The 23,920-nt window shown below is 42.8% G+C and overlaps 5 protein-coding genes across 5 annotated transcripts in view; all 5 read left to right on the forward strand.

Annotated features, from left to right (window-relative positions):
* LOC114686160 (protocadherin alpha-3-like) overlaps positions 1-23,920 on the forward strand; it is a 196,369-nt gene that overhangs the window by 13,378 nt on the left and 159,071 nt on the right.
* Positions 548-3,644, forward strand: LOC114686161 (protocadherin alpha-5-like). Its single transcript, XM_028860809.2, is given in 2 exon segments — positions 548-2,280; positions 2,283-3,644. Coding segments are annotated over 2 exon segments (2,367 nt in total). The 5' UTR covers positions 548-1,121; the 3' UTR covers positions 3,491-3,644.
* Positions 8,543-11,374, forward strand: LOC114686168 (protocadherin alpha-6-like). The gene has a single exon (XM_028860816.2). The coding sequence runs from the start codon at positions 8,848-8,850 to the stop codon at positions 11,290-11,292; it is 2,445 nt and encodes an 814-aa protein (XP_028716649.2). The 5' UTR covers positions 8,543-8,847; the 3' UTR covers positions 11,293-11,374.
* LOC114686155 (protocadherin alpha-7) overlaps positions 13,212-23,920 on the forward strand; it is a 206,055-nt gene continuing 195,346 nt past the window's right edge. Inside the window, exon 1 of the mRNA XM_037197097.1 lies at positions 13,212-17,297. Coding sequence (XP_037052992.1) covers positions 14,940-17,297 — 2,358 coding nt within the window. The 5' untranslated portion in view covers positions 13,212-14,939. The remainder of the gene's footprint in view (positions 17,298-23,920) is intronic.
* Positions 18,469-23,779, forward strand: LOC114686171 (protocadherin alpha-8-like). The gene has a single exon (XM_028860818.2). The coding sequence runs from the start codon at positions 21,247-21,249 to the stop codon at positions 23,665-23,667; it is 2,421 nt and encodes an 806-aa protein (XP_028716651.2). The 5' UTR covers positions 18,469-21,246; the 3' UTR covers positions 23,668-23,779.

The raw sequence follows: 23,920 nt of genomic DNA on the forward strand, positions 1-23,920 counted from the left end.
CATATTAAGAATGCCTTTTCTCCGCCGGGTATACCATTACTTCTACTGGATCCTAAATATTTTTGTGGCACACTGCTCTTCAATCAATATTAGGATTCTGACTTGTTGAATAAATATAAGATATGTGATTATACAATTTACATAGTAATTGCAATGCAAATAATTGCTACTTAGATGCTGTATCTTGACAATGGTGCCAAGTTTCTTACTAACGTTGTTTAATAGCGGGACAATTTCAAGTCTCCACTTTACAGTAATACAACACAAAAATTGTTAGGTGCTGAAAAAATTAAAGGACTAAATACTCATTAATTTGGATAGATTTCAAAAAGGGAACCCAACTTAGCTTAAAGTGTCTTAATCATTTTTGAAGATATCGTCAATAAATCTCCAGTATTAAACATTGAAATTTAGTATTACTTGAACAGCATACAGAAAAACTAAAAGAAATTAGGTGTTAGACAAATACAGAAAGGACACTATTGAACAACAGTAACAATAACTTTCAATAGTTATTAAGAGTAATAACTATTGAAAGTTATTTTATTAGTTTGAGTATAAACTCATCTATGAACAAAATAGACAACACAAATTACTTGGGGTGTCCTTACGGAAGATGTATCGCTATGCAGTGGTATACTCATATTGATGTTTTGCTTTAGATTGTATTTATAAAGTCAAATCCAATTGGAAGACCATCAGCAGACTATCCGGGGGATTGGGAAGTAATGCAACTAATACAGAAGGAACTTGGTTATAAAGCGATATTTAAATAGAGAACAGATATTCAGAGATAATCAGAGGCATAGATAACATGTAACTGAAGTTGAGTAATATTGAGAAATATTTCACTAAGAAAAGGTAAGTGAATAAAACAGAACAAAGTAAAGTACTTACCCTTTTATCCACATGATGTCGCTAGACACCACATTTTTTCTCTTCCAACGTCAAAAGGATACAGAGAATACGTTTTACTTAGGAAAAGGACCTTCCATTTTAGACTCGGCTACAGAAGCTCACAAGAAAGCGAGGAAATCAAGTCTATAGTAAATTGGAATTAAGTTTTCAACGGACTTTCTGTGGTGCTGCAATAGAGACTGGAGAAGTGGAAGAAGATTGCGATGCTATATTCCCAGCGAGGAAGTCCGGGATCCCGGCGCCTGCTGATCTCCTTTGTGCTCCTCACAGCCTGGGAGGCAGGGAGCGGCCAGCTCCACTACTCCGTCCCCGAGGAGGCCAAACACGGCACCTTCGTGGGCCGCATCGCTCAGGACCTGGGGCTGGAGCTGGCGGAGCTGGTGCCCCGCCTGTTCAGGGTGGCGTCCAAGGACCGCGGGGACCTTCTGGAGGTAAATCTGCAGAATGGCATTTTGTTTGTGAATTCTCGGATCGACCGGGAGGCGCTGTGCGGGCGGAGCGCGGAGTGTAGCATCCATTTGGAGGTGATCGTGGACCGGCCGCTGCAGGTTTTTCACGTGGAGGTGGAGGTGAGGGACATTAACGACAACCCGCCTAGATTCTCCCGACCAGAACAAAGATTGCTTATTTTAGAGTCAAGAATGCCAGACTCGCGATTTCCAGTAGAGGGCGCATCTGATATGGATATAGGAGCCAACGCAGCCTTGAGCTATAAGTTAAATCCTAATGAGTATTTTGAGTTGGATGTTAAAAGAAAGGAAGAAGAGACAAACGTTTTACAGCTTGTTTTGAAGAAGCCCCTAGATAGAGAAGAAACTCAAGAGCATCGTTTGTTACTGATGGCAATGGATGGAGGGAAACCTGAACTAACAGGTACAGCTCAGTTACTGATTGACGTATTGGATGCAAATGATAACGCTCCGGAGTTTGATGAATCTACTTATAATGTTAGATTGTTGGAAAATACACCCAACGAGACATTAGTAATTAAACTCAACGCTTCAGACGCAGATGAGGGAATTAATAAAGAAATACTGTATTTCTTCAGTAATCTTGTTCTTGATGATGTGAAATCTAAATTTACAATAGATTCTACCAGCGGAGAAATAAAAGTTAAGGGGGGGCTAGATTATGAAGACCGTAAATTATATGAAATTAATATTGACGCCGTGGACAGAAGTACATTCCCACTAGCCGGACACTGTAAAGTTATAGTGAAACTCGTGGATGTAAATGATAACGTGCCCGAGATGGCCATAACTTCGCTTTTTTTGCCTATCAAAGAGGACGCTCCACTGGGCACTGTCATCGCCCTGATCAGTGTGTCTGATCGAGACTCAGGCGCTAATGGGCAGGTGACCTGCTCCTGACCCCTCACGTCCCCTTCAAGCTGGTGTCCGCCTTCAAGAATTACTATTCACTTGTGCTGGACAGCGCCCTGGACCGAGAGACCATTGCTAACTACCACGTGGTTGTAACCGCCCGGGACGGCGGCTCACCCTCGCTGTGGACCACAGCCAGCGTGTCCGTGGAGGTGGCTGACGTCAACGACAACGCACCCGCGTTCGCGCAGCCCGAATACACGGTGTTCGTGAAGGAGAACAACCCGCCTGGCGCGCACATCTTCACGGTGTCAGCCATGGACGCTGACGCGCAGGAGAACGCGCTGGTGTCCTACTCGCTGGTGGAGAGGAGGGTGGGCGAGCGCTTGCTGTCCAGCTATGTGTCTGTGCACGCGGAGAGCGGCAAGGTGTTCGCGCTGCAGCCTCTGGACCATGAGGAGCTGGAGCTGCTGCAGTTCCAGGTGAGCGCGCGGGATGCTGGTGTGCCTTCCCTGGGCAGCAATGTGACCCTGCAGGTGTTTGTGTTGGATGAGAATGACAATGCGCCCGCGCTGCTGGGGCCTCAGGGTGGCGGAGGGACTATTGAATTGTTATCCCGGTCAGTGAGTTCAGGCCACGTGGTTGCGAAGGTGCGTGCAGTGGACGCTGACTCTGGCTACAATGCGTGGTTGTCCTACGAGTTGCAGCCGGCCGCCGGTGCTGCGCGCAGCCCGTTCCGCGTGGGGTTATACACTGGTGAGATCAGTACAACACGTGTTCTGGATGAAGCAGACACGCCGCGTCAGCGCTTGTTGGTGCTGGTGAAGGATCACGGGGAGCCAGCACTGACAGCCACGGCCACCTTCCTGGTGTCTCTAGTGGAGAACAGCCAGACACCGAAGGTCTCCTCTAGGGTGTTGGTTGGAACCTCTGGCTCAGACTCCACACTGATGGATGTCAACGTGTACCTGATCATCGCCATCTGCGCGGTGTCCAGCCTGTTGGTGCTCACGCTGCTGCTGTACACCGCGCTGCGCTGCTCGGCGACGCCCACGGAGGGCACCTGCGGGCCGGGGAAGCCCGTGCTGGTGTGCTCCAGCGAGGTGGGGACCTGGTCATACTCTCAGCAGAGGCGGCAGAGGGTGTGCTCTGGAGAGGGTCCGCCCAAGACCGACCTCATGGCCTTCAGTCCCAGCCTACCTCAGGGCCCCAGCTCTACAGAGAATGTGAGTTTTGTAATCTTACTGTAATTTTTCTCTTAACTCTTTAACGTTGAATATTTGAAAGCTTTTCTCAGTGATGATTTTAGCTTTAAGAATCAAATGTTACACATACAATTAGCCTAGCAAATTTACAGTCGACTTTTAGCTGTATCATTTCCAATTCTTAAAATACAGTCAGTGTTTTTTTAAAAAGCTGTATTTTGGGGGCTGGAAAGACCCCAGGCTTAACCCATTTGACTTAAGTGGTTAAGAGCACTGGTTGTTCTTGCGGAGGGTCTGAGTTCAATTCCCTCTATCTACATGATGGCTCATAACTGTTTGTAACTTCAGTTCCAGGGAAGCCAACACCTCCTGACTTCCATGGGCACATGGTATACATACCCACATACATGCAGGCAAAACATTCATACACATAAAATATTTAAAGCGATATCTTTGGACATATCTTTGCATTGAATATGGGCTTGCAGTCACTGTTATTCCATAAGAGGTTTTATTAATACACACAACAATCTTTCTTTCTTTTTTGTTTTTTTGAGACAGGGTTTCTCTGTGTAGCTTTGCACCTTTCCTGGAACTCACTTGTAGACCAGGCTGGCCTCGAACTCACAGAGATCCTTCTGCCTCTGCCTCCCGAGTGCTGTGATTAAAGGGGTGCGCCAAACACCGCCCCCAATCTTCTTTCTTAACCTAAGATACTTTCAAGTGTTTGTGGGCACTTCTTTCTTAACCTAAGATACTTTCAAGTGTTTGTGCCTCCCTAGAGCTGAGATTAAAGGCATGAGCCCCAATTTTTACAACTGTCCATCAACTATACTTTTTTCTTTCTGTTGAATTGCAATTGAGCTGCAAGCCACAGGAAAACATAGTGGAATTCAGCTACTATCACAAAAGCTACTACTTGGAAAAGTCAAGGACTTCTCCAAAGGTCAAGCCATGGCTTAAGAAATTTTAGTGATATTTTAGCATATATATATGTATGTATGTATGTATATATATATATATATTCTGGTTCCTAAAATGATTTTCTTGTGTGCTTCCAATAACTCCTAACAGTGTATTTATCTAAAATGCCTATCAAGCATCCAAGGCCAAACAAAATAACACCTGTCTCCTAGGTCAGGGGATAGCTTTATGCTTCTTGTGCAATTTAGGGTCAGATCATCCTTTCTTATACAACCTTACTAATAGCCCCCTAACTTCTTACCTAACCACTTCTTGGAATGTAGACAGAGCACATAGACCCCTTTTCATATACTAACCGGTCATCAGCACTCAGTTGACCTCCTCTTTTACCACTCCCATTTTGGACTGTAAAAGAAAGCCTGGTTTCTCATTGCCTGAGGAAAATTCTTATCTGCCTTTATGACCTCGTAGAATTCTAGCCTGGTGACCTTGCTAGGCCAGAGGATTGCTGTTGCTTGGGTTTATAACTGGATTCCAGAGAGACTTATGGGGAACGGAGAGATGGAGAACGGAGAGGGACAAGGAAGATTTTGACCAGAGAGAAAGTGTGGATGAGATGGAAGATGAGGAAGAGTCAGATGGGGAAGTACTAGCTGGGTAAGAACGAAATGAAAAGGACCTAGATGAGGCAGAATTAAGACAAAAGAATTAAGATAGACCCTAGAGGGAGCAGTAGATAAGCATAGAGAGAAATCAGGCAAGAAAGGAGCTAGACATGAGAGCAAAATAGAAGCTTGTAGAGAGAGAACTCACACAGAATAATTAAGTGTATGGACTAAGGAGTTTCATGTACATAGGTTTATTTCTTTTCATCAAAGATTAATTATCAGCTGATTGTAGATACTTCCCAGATCCTGGGAGGAGACTATCGAGGGGGTGGACCCCCATAGTCTCTGATACAATTGTTTTATTTTTATGTAAAAGTTTAATTTCTTTTTCAGTCATATTTCTGTACTAAATAATTAAATCTTTTTCTAGATAGATTTTCACACCTATGGTTTTATAATTAAAAACTTTATTGTAAAAATTTTCATTTTAGTAGTGTTTTCACTTGAATATACATAACTATTGATTAGAGTTCTTGTAACACAAAGGAGTACAGTTAAAATTTTTCTTTTCATTCCATAACAGAGCATTGTGTGGATATAGAATAATTCATTTTCCCCAAAAGTATAGCATTGGAATTTGGAGGATCAATGATGTAATTTCTGAGAAACTTGGGTACTGTTCCACTTTAAATTATTTGTACTGAGAAGTACTTCAGCTCTGAAAATCCCAACATATTTGGTCAGGGAACATACTGTTTATTGCTTTACATTTTCAGCTTAGAAATAACATAAATTTACTATTATAAAGACTCTTCTCTTCTGTTCATTGTTTTCAAACATTGTAGTCTACCATAGGTGAGTGTCTTTGCCACTGAAAAATAAAAACTTTTTTGCTCCTTTTTTTTTGGGGGGGGGCAAGCATGTGGGCTCAACAGATAATAACCACTACATACCTAATATAGGAAATGTTAGAACCCCTTTCTTGCATTGCTGATTTTTAAAATTCACATTTGCATTTACTTTATTTATCCCTTCTAGCTTGCTATTTGGATATTTATAATATAGTGATCAGCTTTATGGAGGTCTTAGAATTGAGAATAGCTTTTGCTACAGCATTAGTTTATTTCAAACACCTACCAACTTTAAAAAATCTGGTTAATTTAGTTTTGAAATGTAAACTTATGATTTTATACAATTTATATAAAATTTTCTTTGTGGAGGAGGGAGCTATTTGTTTATAAAGAGATCAACTAATTATCTTTTCATATAATCGTCCCCCTCAACTTGAATACTTGAATAAACTATTTGGATAAATAAAATTGAGATGCTGTAAGCTGTTTGTCAGCAAAAGAGCAACATTTTCCCTTTCCATATAAATTTATTTTACGTAAAGGATTTCAATAATGTTTTATACCTTTTTAAAACCTGGACCCAATAAGATTATTACAACAATTCCAATTGGGTTGTTTTACTAAACTTCAGGAAACTTTGAAGAATTACAATGAAAAGTAAATAGGATGTTTAATGTTTAATTTTTACCAGTTGAAGTTTCCTGTAGGAAGTACACTTTCCTTAGACTAATATACATGTATTAGTTACTGTAGAAAACCTTTGACAAAAAGACTAGATCAATATGTATTTTATGCGAGGCTTATATTATTATAAGTAAAGAACTTCTCCTTCTAGGGGTTTATTATTGGTTAGCCAATGACATTTTTTGTTCACAAAAATTACTGTAATGGAAAGTCTGTGGGGGAAAATGTCAAATAGAGCTGGGTTAATTATTTGAAGATAGCATCTCACAAAAGGGAGAGCTTTGTATTATCATTATGAGAGTTAATGTATGTCAGAATAGTGGAAGAAGGTGGGATATTATGCCTCATTTGAAAAGTCTTAACTGGTGAGTTGCTTATGTTTGAAAAGAAGTTCAATCATCTGCAGCTGGTGACACAAAGGATGAAGTAATGGTAAAGTTTGTATTTGGCCAGCCTTTAATGTATGATGATAATATTTTTACAGGAAAAGATGAAAGTATGAAAAGCCCACCTTAGGCTGAGGGTCCTTCATAGTGGTAGAGCACTAACTCAAGGCCTTGAGTTCAATTCTCAGCCAAGAAAAAACAAGTTTAAGTAAAGACCATTTTTAGGAAGAGATTGCAAATATCCTATATTCTTTACAAAATATTATCCATATTGAAGAATAATTGAAAATAATTATTTGGCTTATGCATTTATCATCAGCAATATATTCCTAGAAACTAACCACATACTGAAGGTGCTGTATAAAATACATTCCTTACAAAATAGTAAAAGTATTTGTTAACAAGGAGAAACTTTTGAGAAACAGAAAATGTTGTTATAGTTAAAATGGATGTTGGCTTATGACCAAGCTTTAAGTCACCTAGAAGTAATTCTAATATTAAATTTCTAGTTTTACAATTTAATGAAATTTATACTCATAAAGATAAACATGGTATATGTGAAAGATAGAGAAACTATGGGCTGACTTTGAATAAGATCAGTGAGGAGACAAAAATAAAAATAAAAAATTATTATAGGTGATATAGAGAATGTTTGTCATTAAAACAAAATGTTAATTTCCAAGCCTTGAATTTACTAATAATTACTAGCAATGCTTTTATGTTACACAAATTGCTTTCTAGGAGTCAGCATATATTAATGACATTGACATAAACATGGGAAGGGAGATGCAGATGTGCTTTGGGAATGTTCAGAAAGATATCACTTGAGATATGGGAGAAGATGAGGCCCTGTAAAGGTAAATAATATAAAGCCAGGTGGTGGTGGTGCACGCCTTTAATTCTAGCACTTGGAAGGCAGAGGCAGGTGGATCTCTGTGAGTTTGAGGCCAGCCTGGTCTACAAATCGAGTTCCAGGACAGCTAGAACTGTTACACAGAGAAACCCTGTCTTGAAAAAAAAAAAGAATATAGTATGAAGTAGAGGTTTAGAGAAAAAGATAAAGTCTTTAGGAACAGCAGAAGAGAGCAACAAAACAACAGGAATCATTTCCAGCAGAAATTCATGTGGCGAGATATACATAGGGAAATTATCAATATAAACTGAACATTAATGGGGAAATGCTGTGGAGATAGGTTCAGCGGCACATTCCTGTATCCTACTCACTAATCTCAATTGTGAGATGCAAATCTTTTGAGCTTGAGGCCATCCTGGGATGCACAGTTTAAGGTGAATCTGGTCTTCAGTGAGAACACATATAAATTTAAAATGTTGCACACACTATGCATTAAAATTCCTCAATATCACATGAAGGAACCATAAGCCTGTGTGATATTTGTGATCAAAGTAACAATAACATCAACAATCTTTTAAGATTTAAAAATTTAGACAATTAAAAATTCTTTTCAATTAAGGAAATGTATATATTTGGCATGAAAGAAATATATGGATAAATTAATTATATACCCAAGTTATGGAGAATTGTTCACCTTCTAACTTCCAAGACTGGATTTTCCCACACTTTATATTTCTAATTGGGTGACAAAAAGGTTTAAAATATTGTTAAGAATGTTGTTTCCCCGTGAATCATTAAAGACCATGCTCACTCTAAATTACAAAAAAAAAAATCATACGAGAAGAATTGGCCCTGAAAATTATGAACAGCTGGAGGATTTACTATCAAGGTAAGTGAAGTTATACAAATTCGTCTCTTACCCTTTGGAGCCGCATGGTGTCGCTGTCTACCACGGAGTCACATCTAGCCAGCACACAAAGCCCTTTCTTCTGCTTGCTGAATCGTTCCATGACTGCTGAATGATGGCGAATGCAGAAGAACTGAATTGATAGACTTGGAGTCATACCGAATTCTATGCAGAGAAAATAATCTTCTAATGGAAATAAAGCAAGAAGCATTTGACATGGATTTTACCACTGAAGGCAGACTGGGAACACGGTGTCTGCTGCTCTCACTCCTGCTCCTCGCTGCCTGGGAGGCAGGGAGCGGCCAGCTCCACTACTCCGTCCCCGAGGAGGCCAAACACGGCACCTTCGTGGGCCGCATCGCTCAGGACCTGGGACTGGAGCTGGCGGAGCTGGTGCCCCGCCTGTTCAGGGTGGCGTCCAAGGACCGCGGGGACCTTCTGGAGGTAAATCTGCAGAATGGCATTTTGTTTGTGAATTCTCGGATCGACCGGGAGGCGCTGTGCGGGCGGAGCGCGGAGTGCAGCATCCATTTGGAGGTGATCGTGGACCGGCCGCTACAGGTTTTCCATGTGGAGGTGGAGGTGAGGGACATTAATGACAACCCGCCTGTGTTCTCGGTAAAGGAGCAAAGAATGTTAATTTACGAATCTAGACTGCCGGATTCTTTGTTTCCACTAGAGGGCGCATCAGACGCTGATGTTGGATCAAACTCTCTCTTAACCTATAAACTCAGTCCCAGCGAATATTTTGGGCTAGATGTGAAAACAAACAGTGATGGCAACAAACAAATCGGACTCTTGTTGAAAAAATCCTTGGACAGAGAGGATGCTCCTGAGCATAAGCTACTGCTGACAGCCACGGATGGAGGCAAACCTGAGCTCACAGGCTCTGTTCAGCTGCTGGTCACTGTGCTGGATGTGAACGACAACGCCCCTACTTTCCAGCAGTCTGAGTATGAAGTGAGAATATTGGAAAACTCAGACAACGGAACGACGGTTGTTAGACTGAATGCTTCGGACAGGGACGAAGGGACGAATTCAGAAATTTCTTATTCCTTTAATAGGTTGGTCCCACCCATGGTTCTTGAGAAGTTTAGCATAGATACAGATACAGGAGAAATTGTAATTCAAGGGAACTTGGATTTTGAGCAAGTCAATGTCTACAAAATGCGCGTAGACGCGACAGACAAAGGACATCCTCCGATGGCGGGTCATTGCACTGTTCTGGTGAAGGTGCTGGATGAAAATGACAATGTGCCTGAGATCACATTGACTTCCTTATCGCTGCCTGTTCGAGAGGACGCTGCACTGGGTACTGTCATTGCTCTGGTTAGCGTTTCGGACCTGGACTCAGGTGTCAACGGGCAGGTGACCTGTTCCTTGACTCCTCAAGTCCCCTTCAAGCTGGTGTCCACTTTCAAGAATTACTATTCGCTCGTGCTGGATAGTGCCCTGGACCGAGAGACCATCGCTAACTACCACGTGGTTGTGACCGCTCGAGACGGCGGCTCGCCCTCGCTGTGGGCCACAGCCAGCGTGTCCGTGGAGGTGGCTGACGTGAACGATAACGCGCCCGCGTTCGCGCAGCCCGAATACACGGTGTTCGTGAAGGAGAACAACCCGCCTGGCGCGCACATCTTCACGGTGTCGGCCATGGACGCGGACGCCCAGGAGAACGCGCTGGTGTCCTACTCGCTGGTGGAGAGGAGGGTGGGCGAGCGCTTGCTGTCCAGCTATGTGTCTGTGCACGCGGAGAGCGGCAAGGTGTTCGCGCTGCAGCCTCTGGACCATGAGGAGCTGGAGCTGCTGCAGTTCCAGGTGAGCGCGCGGGATGCTGGTGTGCCTGCCCTGGGCAGCAATGTGACTCTGCAGGTGTTTGTGCTGGATGAGAATGACAATGCGCCCGCGCTGCTAGGACCTTGGACGCAAGGATCCGGTGGTGTAGTGAGCGAGCTTGTGTCCCCTTCAGTGGGTGCGGGCCAAGTTGTCACTAAGGTGCGCGCGGTAGATGCGGATTCTGGCTACAATGCGTGGCTGTCTTATGAACTGCATCCTTTAACGGGTGGAACGCGGAGTCTGTTCCGGGTTGGTCTGTACACAGGCGAGATTAGTACTACACGTGCCCTGGAGGAGGCAGATGCACCGCGCCACCGCCTATTAGTGCTGGTGAAGGACCACGGGGAACCGGCGCTGACAGCCACTGCCACCGTGTTAGTGTCTCTGGTTGAGAATAGCCAAACTCCAAAAGCTTCTTCGCGGGCGTCAGGCGCCACGGGCCAGGAAGTTTCATTAGTGAATGTCAATGTGTACCTGATCATTGCCATCTGTGCGGTGTCCAGCCTGCTAGTTCTAACACTCATGATATACACTGCACTTCGGTGCTCAGTGCCACCCACAGAAGGCATGTGCGGATCTGGGAAGCCTGTGCTGGTGTGCTCCAGTGCCGTGGGGAGCTGGTCATATTCACAGCAGAGGAGACAGAAAGTGTGTTCTGGAGAGGGACCACCCAAAACCGACCTCATGGCCTTCAGCCCGAGTCTTCCTCCTTGTCCGGTTGTGGGCGAGCATCAGGATTTAAACGAAGATCATTCTTCAAGAGTAAGTCCAAAATTTGTAATTGTCATTACGGTTTAAATTTTGCATTGTTTTTCTGTAGTTAGTTTCATATTTTCTCATTCTTTAAATTTCTATTCATTTCACTGGACTAAGTATTTTTATTTTATTATTTTACTTGTAATCTTTGTTTGTTTTTGATCTCACATCTAAATAGAATTAAACATTATTATGCACATTCTGCGCTATATGGTTTTAAAAAGCAAACTCAAAATGTTGTTCCACTTGTCCTTTTCTACCACATTGTTTAGGTCAGTGTTAATATTCTTCTGAGTAAAGTACATAGGGTATTCGCGTTTTTTGTATTTTAATACTGGGGAGAACTATTTTGAATATATTGTTTTTTCATGGAACATTGAAATCATAACATAATTGGGATACACATTCTTTTCTCTTTGCTTTTTTGTTTTCTTGCTGTGTGTGTGTGTGTGTGTGTGTGTGTGTGTGTGTGTGTGTGTTTGAGATTAAACCAAGGACATGCCAAGCAAGTACTCTATGAATGATCTTTATAACAATATTTAACTTTGAACCCATTTAGGGATAAAGAACAATGTCTAGGTTGAGTGATTCTGGTGAAGGAGATTTCATAGTCTTTCATAAACTTGTTCCACCCATAGTTATTACCCAGTTTATTAGTGGTCTGGATGTTATAGAAACAGTTGGAGGGAACTCAGACTTTAATCCAGTAAACTCACATAAAGTCAGTATTCCAGTGTTGGGCTCACTGGTTGTTCCCTTGTCTAACAGGTACAAGGCCCTGTGTTCTGTTCACTGGAGAGAAAACCATAAAGAAACAATCATAAAGGTCAATGCACTTCTGTGATGTTGAAATTCTCTTGTCTTTGAATTTCATTTAATGGGTCTCCTTATGGAGCCCAAGCTTTTCTTTCTTGCCTTCTCTGTGTAATTATTTGCACTATTGACCATTTCTCTACAAAAGGGAACCATCTAGTGTCTCAGTTGTGAGTCTTCAGGACATTCTCTCTTGCCAAATTCCACCCCTGCTTTTTGTTTTTGAAGCATTGCATAGGCTGTGTATCCAGTTAGTTCTCTGTTTCAAATCTACAAAATTTAGAATATAAATAATAACATCTGTCATACCTAAAACATTTTTAAAATTTATAAGTAAGTTGGTACTTTTTTTTTTTTTTGGTTTTTTGAGACAGGGTTTCTCTGTGTAGCTTTGCTTCTTTCCTGGAGCTCACTTGGTAGTCCAGGTTGGCCTCAAACTCACAGAGATCTGCCTGGCTCTGCCTCCCGAATGCTGGGATTAAAGGCGTGCGCCACCACCACATGGCTTAAATTGGTACTTCTAATGTGCTTATAATAGTGTTTGCTAAGGAGTAGCTGCTAGATTATTATGAATTCCACGTAATTTTTATTTTATATAAAGTTATTTGTTTTGTTATTCTGGGAAGGCCAGCATTACCAAATTATTCTGAGATACCACTAGCATTTTAGTGCCATGTACTACTTTGAAGATAATTGTTTTTCAGTGTTAACTGTTCAATAAAGACTTCAACAATATAAAAGATTTTGGTTTCAAAAGACATTGAAGACGTAGAAGTGACTCCTTGAGATAGTTTTAGCTTGTGTATTGGGTATTTTCCCTAGAAAATAGATCTCATATATGCTTAAAAGTAACAAATTTCCTTCTGGAGATCCTAATCAATTAAGAACACAATTTGCGCCAGGAGATGATGGCACACACCTTTAATCCCAGCACAGTGTTTGAGGCCAACCTAGGCTACAGAGTGAGTTACAGGATGGCTGGGGCTACAAAGCGAAAGAAGAAGAAGAAGAAGAAGAAGAAGAAGAAGAAGAAGAAGAAGAAGAAAAGAAGAAGAAGAAGAAGAAGAAGAAGAAGAAGAAGAAGAAGAAGAAGGGAAAAGAAGAAGAGGAAGAGGAAGGAGGAGGAGAAGAAGAAAGAGGAGAAGAAGGAGGAGAAGGAGGAGGAGAAGAGAAGGAAGAAGATAAGGAGGAGAAGACAGAGGAGGAAGACAAATTGTATGGATAATTATCTTTAGCAACCTGAACACAGCTCACTGTTTTAGGAAGTAGAAAAACATCTATGACTATATCCACCAAGTAAAACATTAAAAAATGTATAAGAGGACTTCATAGTCCAGTATCTGCCAAAAACCACTGAGACAAAGTCCAATCTTTAAGAATTTCATATAAAAATATACTATATAATGTAATGATCATAGAAAGCAGAATGTTATGAGTCACAAGAAAGTAAAAAAAAATCATAGTGTGGCTGAATACAACTGTCTACCTATCTCACTAGATGAAGAAAATTTCCAGATTAATGATAGGTTTGGTAGTTATAAAAATAGAGAAGTTCCATTGGGAGAATATTGACAATAACCAGTATTTTGGGAGGAAGAAATGACTTTAAGTAAATGAATGTGAAGCAAAATCCCAATTGAATCTGAAATCAGGGAACAGTCCATTTGGGTTGAAGTGCATGGTTTTCATAGGAGGGAGTATGAGATAAGACAGGAAAAGTATTACAGAGAAAATTTCTTGGGTAACTATTATAATAGATTTTACTCATCTGTAAAGTCATTTGAAAAGCACCAAACATTTGGAGCGATGGTAACAGAGGTGTTCATGAAGTTGACCAGAAGGCTTAAACTAAGGGATGAATGCAGTGTAATAAGCTTCTGTGATAGTCAAGCAGAGTGCTGATCATTAAAAAAACTGGTGTGGGTCAATATCAAACTTGGGAAGCATTAAAACATGTATATAATTTTTTACATCCATCTGGGAACATTGGGTAAAACATTTAAGAAAATGACATTTTTTAAACAAACCCCCCAACATAAAATATTCAAAGACTTTATTTAAAAATTGTGGAAAATAATATGGGTCAGCACCAATATTTAGCTAATATTTAGGTTTATATTAATATTTAGGTTTATATTGTGAAGGCATAACCTCCATGATATTGGTGACTGAAAACAGGTGTGCATTCATAAAAACAAGATGTGGAAAGAGTAAATAAACATTGGAAATATGAACTCCTACAATGGAATATTTAAATCCTGTAAAGGGAATTTCACAATACTTGTTTCATAAGAAGCTACTTTAATACAAAATCTTGTCCCAAAGATGCCCAAACTTTCTATATTTCTATCCAATAAAGGTATATGAAAATTGTCTACCAACTTGCTTTGTTGACATTAAAAAGGTTTTCTAAGTTTGTTTTAAATTAAAGAGATCCACTTAGGTTTATCTGTGTGTCAAAACTGTGGGGCGGGGCAAAGGTTTTTCTAATAACAAGCGAAAATTATGGTCAAAAGTAAACGCTCAAATGCCGTTAACCACCCAAGAACCCCATGAAGACGCATGAGAAACGCCGCTCTACATGTTGACAACAAAGAAGGAAAATTTCAATTTAAAATACATTTTTTCATTGCATAACTGTAAAGTGAAATTTTGTAACTTCTACTTACTACTTGGGCCACATGATGTCGCTCTTAACCACTAAATGGTCACAAGGCGAAGCCATTCGTTTTCCATTAGAAAGACTCCACTGGGTTTCACTCTTCCGCTGCTCAACAATGGCCAGCATCTCGGGATTGGAATGAAGAAATAAAAAAAGAAATCTCCAAAATTCGTGGTAACTGTCGCTAATGAGAATAAAACGTCAGTAATTTGAAATGGTAAACCTGAGAGGATACAACTGGAAGAGCCGAAAATTATTCCTGCTCCTGATAATTCTGGCAGCCTGGCAGGCAGGGAGCGGCCAGCTCCACTACTCCATCCCCGAGGAGGCCAAACACGGCACCTTCGTGGGCCGCATCGCTCAGGACCTGGGGCTGGAGCTGGCAGAGCTGGTGCCCCGCCTGTTCAGGGTGGCGTCCAAGGACCGCGGGGACCTTCTGGAGGTAAATCTGCAGAATGGCATTTTGTTTGTGAATTCTCGGATCGACCGGGAGGCGCTGTGCGGGCGGAGCGCGGAGTGTAGCATCCATTTGGAGGTGATCGTGGACCGGCCGCTGCAGGTTTTCCACGTGGAGGTGGAGGTGAGGGACATTAACGACAACCCGCCCGTGTTCCCAACCACACAAAAGACCCTGTTTATCCTGGAGTCCAGATTGCTTGACTCGCGGTTCCCACTAGAGGGCGCGTCAGACGCAGATGTCGGTTCCAATGCTCTGCTGACTTACAGACTGAGCACCAATGAACATTTCTCTCTGGATGTTCCACCCAACCACGAACAGGTGAAACCTCTTGGGCTTGTTTTGCGGAAACCATTAGACAGAGAAGAAGCTGCGGAGATGCGCTTATTGCTCACAGCCACCGACGGAGGCAAACCGGAGCTGACCGGCACCGTTCAGTTACTCATCACCGTGCTGGATGCCAATGATAATGCTCCAGTTTTTGACAGGTCTCTCTATACCGTGAAGTTATCAGAGAACGTTCCAAACGGGACGTTGGTAATCAAAGTCAATGCCTCAGATCCAGACGAAGGAGTGAATGGTGACGTTATATACTCATTTTCTAGTGACATTTCTCCAGATATAAAATCCAAGTTTCACATGGATGCTGTGAGTGGAGAAATTACAGTTATAGGAGTTATTGATTTCGAAGAAAGTAAAGCTTACAAGATTCCATTAGAGGCACGTGATAAAGGATTCCCACCATTGCCTGGTCACTGTACAGTTCTTGTGGAAGTTGTAGATGCTAACGACAATGCTCCACAGCTGACTGTCAGTTCCCTGTCTCTCCCTGTATCTGAGGACAGCCACCCTGGAAGAGTAGTCACCTTAATTAGCGTATCTGACCGTGATTCTGGAGCCAACGGGCAGGTGACCTGCTCTCTGACTCCTCACGTCCCCTTCAAACTGGTGTCCACTTTCAAGAATTACTATTCGCTTGTGCTGGATAGCGCCCTGGACCGAGAGACCATTGCTAACTATGAAGTGGTTGTGACTGCCCGGGACGGTGGCTCGCCCTCGCTGTGGGCCACCGCCACTGTGTCCGTGGAGGTGGCTGACGTGAACGACAACGCGCCCGCGTTCGCGCAGCCCGAATACACGGTGTTCGTGAAGGAGAACAACCCGCCTGGCGCGCACATCTTCACGGTGTCGGCCATGGACGCTGACGCACAGGAGAACGCACTGGTGTCCTACTCGCTGGTGGAGAGGAGGGTGGGCGAGCGCTTGCTGTCCAGCTATGTGTCTGTGCACGCGGAGAGCGGCAAGGTGTTCGCGCTGCAGCCTCTGGACCATGAGGAGCTGGAGCTGCTGCAGTTCCAGGTGAGCGCGCGGGATGCTGGTGTGCCTGCCCTGGGCAGCAATGTGACTCTGCAGGTGTTTGTGCTGGATGAGAACGACAATGCGCCTGCGCTGCTGGGACCTTTGACAAACGGGGCTGGTGGCACAGTGAACGAAGTGGTAACTCGGGCTTTAGTGCCTGGCCAGGTTGTGGCGAAAGTGCGGGCAGTAGACGCGGACTCTGGCTACAATGCGTGGCTGTCCTATGAACTTCAGTCAGCTGCAGGCGGAGTTCGTAGTCCTTTCCGTGTTGGCCTGTATACGGGCGAAATTAGCACCACACGCGCCCTAGACGAGACAGACGCTTTGCGACAGCGCTTGTTAGTGTTGGTGAAGGACCACGGAGAACCTTCGCTGACCGCCACAGCCACGGTGTTGCTTTCTCTGGTAGACGGCGGCGGCCAAACACAGAAGGTATCAGCTAAAGTGTCGGTTGGAGCCTCCAGCCTGGACCAGGGGCTAGTGAACGTTAACGTGTACCTCATCATCGCCATCTGCGCCGTGTCCAGCCTGTTGGTGCTCACGCTGCTGCTGTACACCGCGCTTCGCTGCTCGGCGACGCCCACCGATGGAGCTTGTGCTCCCGGGAAGCCCGTGCTGGTGTGCTCCAGCGCGGTGGGGACCTGGTCATATTCTCAGCAGAGGCGGCAGAGGGTGTGCTCTGGAGAGGGTCCGCCCAAGACCGACCTCATGGCTTTCAGCCCCAGCCTACCTCAGGGTCCCAGCTCTACAGACAACGTGAGTCTTAAATATTTTTCCTCTCTAGGCTTGAAGGAAAACGTTTAGCTGTTTTTCATGATGCATCCTATTAATTCCAGCACCAGGGAGACTGAGGCAGGAAGATACTTGATTTTGAGTCTATTCTGACTTAGAGAGGGAGTTTCAGGCCACCTTGGGATTCTCTTTTATTAAGTTGGTAATTTATGTTGACCTGTAATTTTGATAAATAATTTTCTTATATGAATAATGTCTTCACCTTCTTTACATAGCAGATTTCCAAAATCAAGAGTTTGCATACCCAGTGTGTTATTCAATGCCCAGACCTCTTAGAATAAACCCTGGTTCCCATAGCATGCTAGGCAAGCACTCTTAATGGATTCTACCCTATTCTATCTTTATAAATCCTACAGTAACGTAATTTAAATATACATGTCGACCTGTTACTCATTCTCTGTATTGTGCATATTCTACCACAACATGCTTCAACATTGTTGGCTTAATTTCTTTACAAGTTGAATTATCTCTATTTCTTAGTGCAACAATTTATAGTTTACAATAATATTTGTGTAGCACTTTTTAAAACCTTACTTGTAGGCATGCATTTGCCGTGTTTGTGATAATTAATATTATTTTAAAATATGGTTTTATCAGTACTTATGTAGTATTTTTATTTGGCTCCTTGTGTGTATAGGGAGTATATTCACATTCAAAATATAGTGGAACCGACTCTAGCGTACAGTGAACGTTCTTCAGTTCTTACACTGAAGTATTTACCTCTCTGAATTCTGGGAGGTTTTGGTTTCTGTTGTATAATCTAAAACTATGAATTACATATACAAGGTGCCTTTCTATTTTAGAAAAATAGTAACACATTTTTGCAATTCTTCTCTTGCAAGTCATACATTGTCTTTTGTTTCTTCCTCATGTAAAGCATCTGCATCTTATTTCCTCATTCAGATTTATCAAGATTTATTGGTTTGGTAGTCTATTGTGCACATCATTGGAGCTCGGTATTGATTATAAAACTTATGTTGTATGAAAAACAAACAAAGTAATGAAACAAAACAAAACACCCTTTTGTAGGGCAGTGGTGGCGCACGCCTTTAATCACAGCACTCGGGAGGCAAAGACAAGTAAATCTCTGAGTCTGAGGCCAGCTTGGTCTACAGAGTAAGTTCTAGGACAGGCAGGGAAGCACAGAGAAATACTATCTCTGAAAACAAAACAAAACAAAAAACTCGGGTTGTTTTTAAATTTTCAAGTATTTGTTTAGTTAGTTCTGACAGTCAACTTTCAAAGTTTTCTAAATTCTAATATAAGCTATGACATTATTTTAGAATATCTTGTTCTTGTTTTCAATATAAATAAAAACAAGGGTGTTCAATTCATGTAGCTCTCATAGGAGACTTATCATAGAGCACTACCACAAGCATACCAAATTCTGCTCCTGTTTAAAGAATACTCCATTTTGAAGAATACTTATGATTACTATAGAGTTTTAGAGATGGTAATTGTAATTGTTTTATTACTTTTTAAATATTTGTTTTTATCTTACATGCATATGCCATTTTAAAGCCTTAGCAGATTACTTAATAAAAATGAAAATCAGTTCATCTTTGGATGCAGTAGATGTTGACAGGCGTCCTTCTAACTGCCATCTCTATCAGTGAGCTACCATGGTTTTTTGTTGGAAAAATCACTTTGGAGAGATACAAACTTTCAGGTTTTTCTTTTCTGCCTATGGGATATATTTATTGTTTGTAAAAGTTCTAAGAGATTCTGTAAGTTCAATTTCTTTCTAAAAACTTTAATGTTATTTATAGAGCTAGAGATAGCCTTTTTGTAAGTAAAATGATAAATTTAATATTTTATAGAAAATCCCACTATTCCTTTTTTCTGTTTTACTTTCTTGTCTGTGCATTTTCACTACACTTATCATCTGAAGCTAGTGAAGTATTCTTATTCCAAGGGCGAAGAGGCAATTAAAATATCTCATAATTACATGCTTATTATGTCCCCAAACATCCAGATTTTAAGAACTTAGGTAAAAAGCCATATCTTATGCTTTCCTTAATTTTAGAAATTGAAATGCTTCCGTTAGAACTACATTTACAAAGAATAACCATTAGAAAACTCCAATGCAATGAATCTTTTGTGGGTACTTCACAGAGTGCAGGGCTAGGAATCTATAAAACAACAACAGATTTCTTGGAAATGATCAGAGATTTAGCGATAAGGCCACTGGAGGAATTCCAATCAACATACATCTGATTGAATGCAATGTAAAGCAACACAGTGAATTCTTGAAGAACTGACTTCTGATGTAAACTTGGAGGGTAACATTTTCATGGATAGAAATGAAGTAGAAGAAAACTTGGACAGAAGGTATTTAGAAAGAGATGGTGCCTTTTCTATAAAATGTGACTCACGCTGGAAAGCAGTCAGAGACAATATGAAGAAGATTGGCCACAGTGCCTTTGATGTGAGTCTGAGGTCTTCATACTTGTTAAAGAGAAATCAAATGTGCCTGAGGTCTCAGTAGACATTGTACTCATAAGTACAACAATTATGATATATAAAATGGGAAGGGTCTAGAAAAACTTTAAATATTGTATACAAGGGAAAACCAGTAATAGTTTGCAAATACTTATAAATTTGGAGAATAAATAAAGTATGGAAATTGAGATGTTCAAATGTTTATATTTGGGGGTGAATACTGAAATTTATTTTGAATTTTTTGAGACACGGTCTCACTGTGTAGCCCTAGCTGTTCTGGAATTAGCTATGCAGACCAGGCTGTCCTTGAATTCACAACAATCCTCCTGCCTCTGCCTCCCTAGTGCTGAGATGCAAGGCATCCATCAGCATGCTTGGCTTTGTAGTTACAGATTTAAACATGGTTCAAAAGATAAAGTAGTCTAAAGACATTGAAACAGACAAGAATCACATTAAGAGCAAGAACTACGAAGTGGATAAAGTCATGATTGTGGAAAATATTCATATTTTGGAGCAACAGGAAGATCCAAATCCAGCAAAGACCAGTAGTTGAAAACTATTAGGATTTATAATGGCTGAGAAACCTACAAAGGAAAATGTTGTGAGGGGCCTATTTGGCACATTACACATATATTTAATGAATGGTAGAAAAAAATACATGTTCTCATTTTCCAAGAATTAGTAAGCAAAATAGTTTAAGAAATTTTATGTTCACTGATTATATCAAGTAGAAATTTAATAAGAATTCACAAGAACACATGTGAACTTAAGAAAAATTAGAATCATATGCTAATATAGAATAATGTATTCAAGGGATCAGCTACCATTGAATAAATTTCTTTCACAAACATGTGTGGAAGGTAGTTTATACCTGTGATATCCAAATCATTCCCAGGTCAAAATACATATTACAGAGTAATGTTAACATGTTACTGCTAAACCAGTATTTAAAATATTGAGAAGAAACCTTTTTCCTTATGAAGAGACCTCACTGAAACTAAATTTCTGTAAAGAGACAGAAGATCGTACGTTCACTTTTAACGCTAAGGATCTACTATTCAAGAATGAAAAATTAAAAGAAAATATTTATGTGATGAAAGAACCCAAATATTGCCAGATTAAGTTAAATTTCTGTAAGGAGACAGAAGATAAACTTACATACACTTGTACCGCTAAAGATCTACTATTCAAGAATTAAAAAATGAAAAGAAAATATTTATGTTATGAAAGAACCCAACTATTGCCCAGGTTAAGTTAAATCTTTGGAATCATTACCCTTTGGAGCCGCATGATGTCGCTGTCTATCAAGTTCTGGCTAGCCAAGATCCCAAGACGTTCCAGCAGCAGTATGTCTCCTAAAAGCTGAACAATGGCAGTTGCAGATCGACTGGATTAAAGAATTCCTAACGCACAACAGTTGATCTTTATATCAAAACCGGATTTTCTCAAAAGAACAAAACGAATACTTGACATGGTGTTTTCTTGGCGAGGAGGTCCGGATTCCCGGCGGCTGCTGCTCTCGCTCCTGCTGTTCACAATCTGGGCACCTGGGAGCGGCCAGCTCCACTACTCCGTCCCCGAGGAGGCCAAACACGGCACCTTCGTGGGCCGCATCGCTCAGGACCTGGGGCTGGAGCTGGCGGAGCTGGTGCCCCGCCTGTTCAGGGTGGCGTCCAAGGACCGCGGGGACCTTCTGGAGGTAAATCTGCAGAATGGCATTTTGTTTGTGAATTCTCGGATCGACCGGGAGGCTCTGTGCGGGCGGAGCGCGGAGTGTAGCATCCATTTGGAGGTGATCGTGGACCGGCCGCTGCAGGTTTTTCACGTGGAGGTGGAGGTGAGGGACATTAATGACAACCCGCCCGTGTTCCCGGTAAAAGAACAAAAGCTACCTATTTCAGAATCCAGAATGTTAGACTCTCGGTTTCTGCTAGAGGGCGCATCCGATGCAGATATTGGAGCCAATTCAATTGTAACCTATAGACTTGACTCTAATGATTACTTCACGCTAGTTGTGAGTTCAAAGAACGAAGAAAATAAACAGGTTGAGCTAATATTAAGAAAATCCTTGGACAGAGAGGATGCTCCTGAGCATAAGCTGCTGCTGACAGCCACGGATGGAGGCAAACCTGAGCTCACAGGCTCTGTTCAGCTGCTGGTCACTGTGCTGGATGTGAACGATAACGCCCCTACTTTCCAGCAGTCTGAGTATGAAGTGAGAATATTGGAAAACTCAGACAACGGAACGACGGTTGTTAGACTGAATGCTTCGGACAGGGACGAAGGGACGAATTCAGCAATTTCTTATTCCTTTAATAGGCTGGTTCCACTCATGGTTCTTGAGAAGTTTAGCATAGATACAGATACAGGAGAAATCGTAATTCAAGGGAACTTGGATTTTGAGCAAGTCAATGTCTACAAAATCCGCGTAGACGCGACAGACAAAGGACATCCTCCGATGGCGGGTCATTGCACTGTTCTGGTGAAGGTGCTGGATGAAAATGACAATGTGCCTGAGATCACATTGACTTCCTTATCGCTGCCTGTTCGGGAGGACGCTGCACTGGGTACTGTCATTGCTCTGGTTAGCGTTTCGGACCTGGACTCAGGTGTCAACGGGCAGGTGACCTGCTCCCTGACTCCTCAAGTCCCCTTCAAGCTGGTGTCCACCTTCAAGAATTACTATTCGCTCGTGCTGGACAGTGCCCTGGACCAAGAGACCATTGCTAACTACCACGTGGTTGTGACTGCCCGGGACGGGGGCTTGCCCTCGCTGTGGGCCACAGCCACTGTGTCCGTGGAGGTGGCTGACGTCAACGACAACGCGCCCACGTTCGCGCAGCCCGAATACACGGTGTTCGTGAAGGAGAACAACCCGCCTGGCGCGCACATCTTCACGGTGTCGGCCATGGACGCTGACGCGCAGGAGAACGCGCTGGTGTCCTACTCGCTGGTGGAGAGGAGGGTGGGCGAGCGCTTGCTGTCCAGCTATGTGTCTGTGCACGCGGAGAGCGGCAAGGTGTTCGCGCTGCAGCCTCTGGACCATGAGGAGCTGGAGCTGCTGCAGTTCCAGGTGAGCGCGCGGGATGCTGGTGTGCCTGTCCTGGGCAGCAATGTGACTCTGCAGGTGTTTGTGCTGGATGAGAACGACAATGCTCCTGCTTTGCTTTTGGCTGGTACTGAAGGCTTGGGTAATGTGGCAACCGACACGATACTTAGGTCTGTGAGCGCGGGTCAGGTGGTCGCAAAAGTGCGGGCGGTGGACTCAGACTCTGGCTACAATGCGTGGTTGTCCTATGAGTTGCAACCCTCAGTGGGCCCTCGCAGCCCATTCCGTGTTGGGCTGTACACGGGTGAAATCAGTACTACGCGTGCCCTGGATGAGTTGGATCCACCCAGACAGCGCCTGTTAGTATTGGTGAAAGACCATGGTGAGCCAGCTCTAACTTCCACAGCTACCATTCTAGTGTCACTGGTTGAGAGTAGCCAGGCGCCAAAGGCCTCTTCTCAGGCTTCAGGACGCGCTTCAGTCTCAGAGGCGTCACTAGTGGATGTCAACGTGTACCTGATCATCGCCATCTGCGTGGTGTCCAGCCTGTTGGTGCTCACGCTGCTGCTGTACACCGCGCTGCGGTGCTCGGCGACGCCCACGGAGGGCACGTGCGGGCCGGGGAAGCCCGTGCTGGTGTGCTCCAGCGCGGTGGGGACCTGGTCATACTCTCAGCAGAGGCGGCAGAGGGTGTGCTCTGGAGAGGGTCCGCCCAAGACCGACCTCATGGCTTTCAGCCCAAGTCTTCCACCGCGTCCAGGTTCAGAGGTCATTGGGGAAGGGCAAGATTTAAATGTTGATCATGGCTTTCAAGTAAGTCCATTTATATTTAGAAGCACTTAATTTGTAGAAACGTTGTAATTACATTCATGGTATTTCACATTTGTGTGTTTTTGGCAAAAGTCAACGTTCTTTTAGTTTAAAATAATTTTACCTGGTTTATTATGGTTGTTGGTTTTTTTTGGGACAAGGTTTCTCTGTGTAGCCCTGGCTGTCCTGGAACCCACTGTGTAGCCCAGGCTGTCCTGGAACTCACAGAGATCCACCTGCCTCTGCCTTCCAAGTGCTGGGATTAAAGGCGTGTGCCGCCGCCGCC

Source organism: Peromyscus leucopus, chromosome 19, assembly GCF_004664715.2.
Source record: "Peromyscus leucopus breed LL Stock chromosome 19, UCI_PerLeu_2.1, whole genome shotgun sequence".
Lineage (NCBI taxonomy): Eukaryota > Metazoa > Chordata > Mammalia > Rodentia > Cricetidae > Peromyscus > Peromyscus leucopus.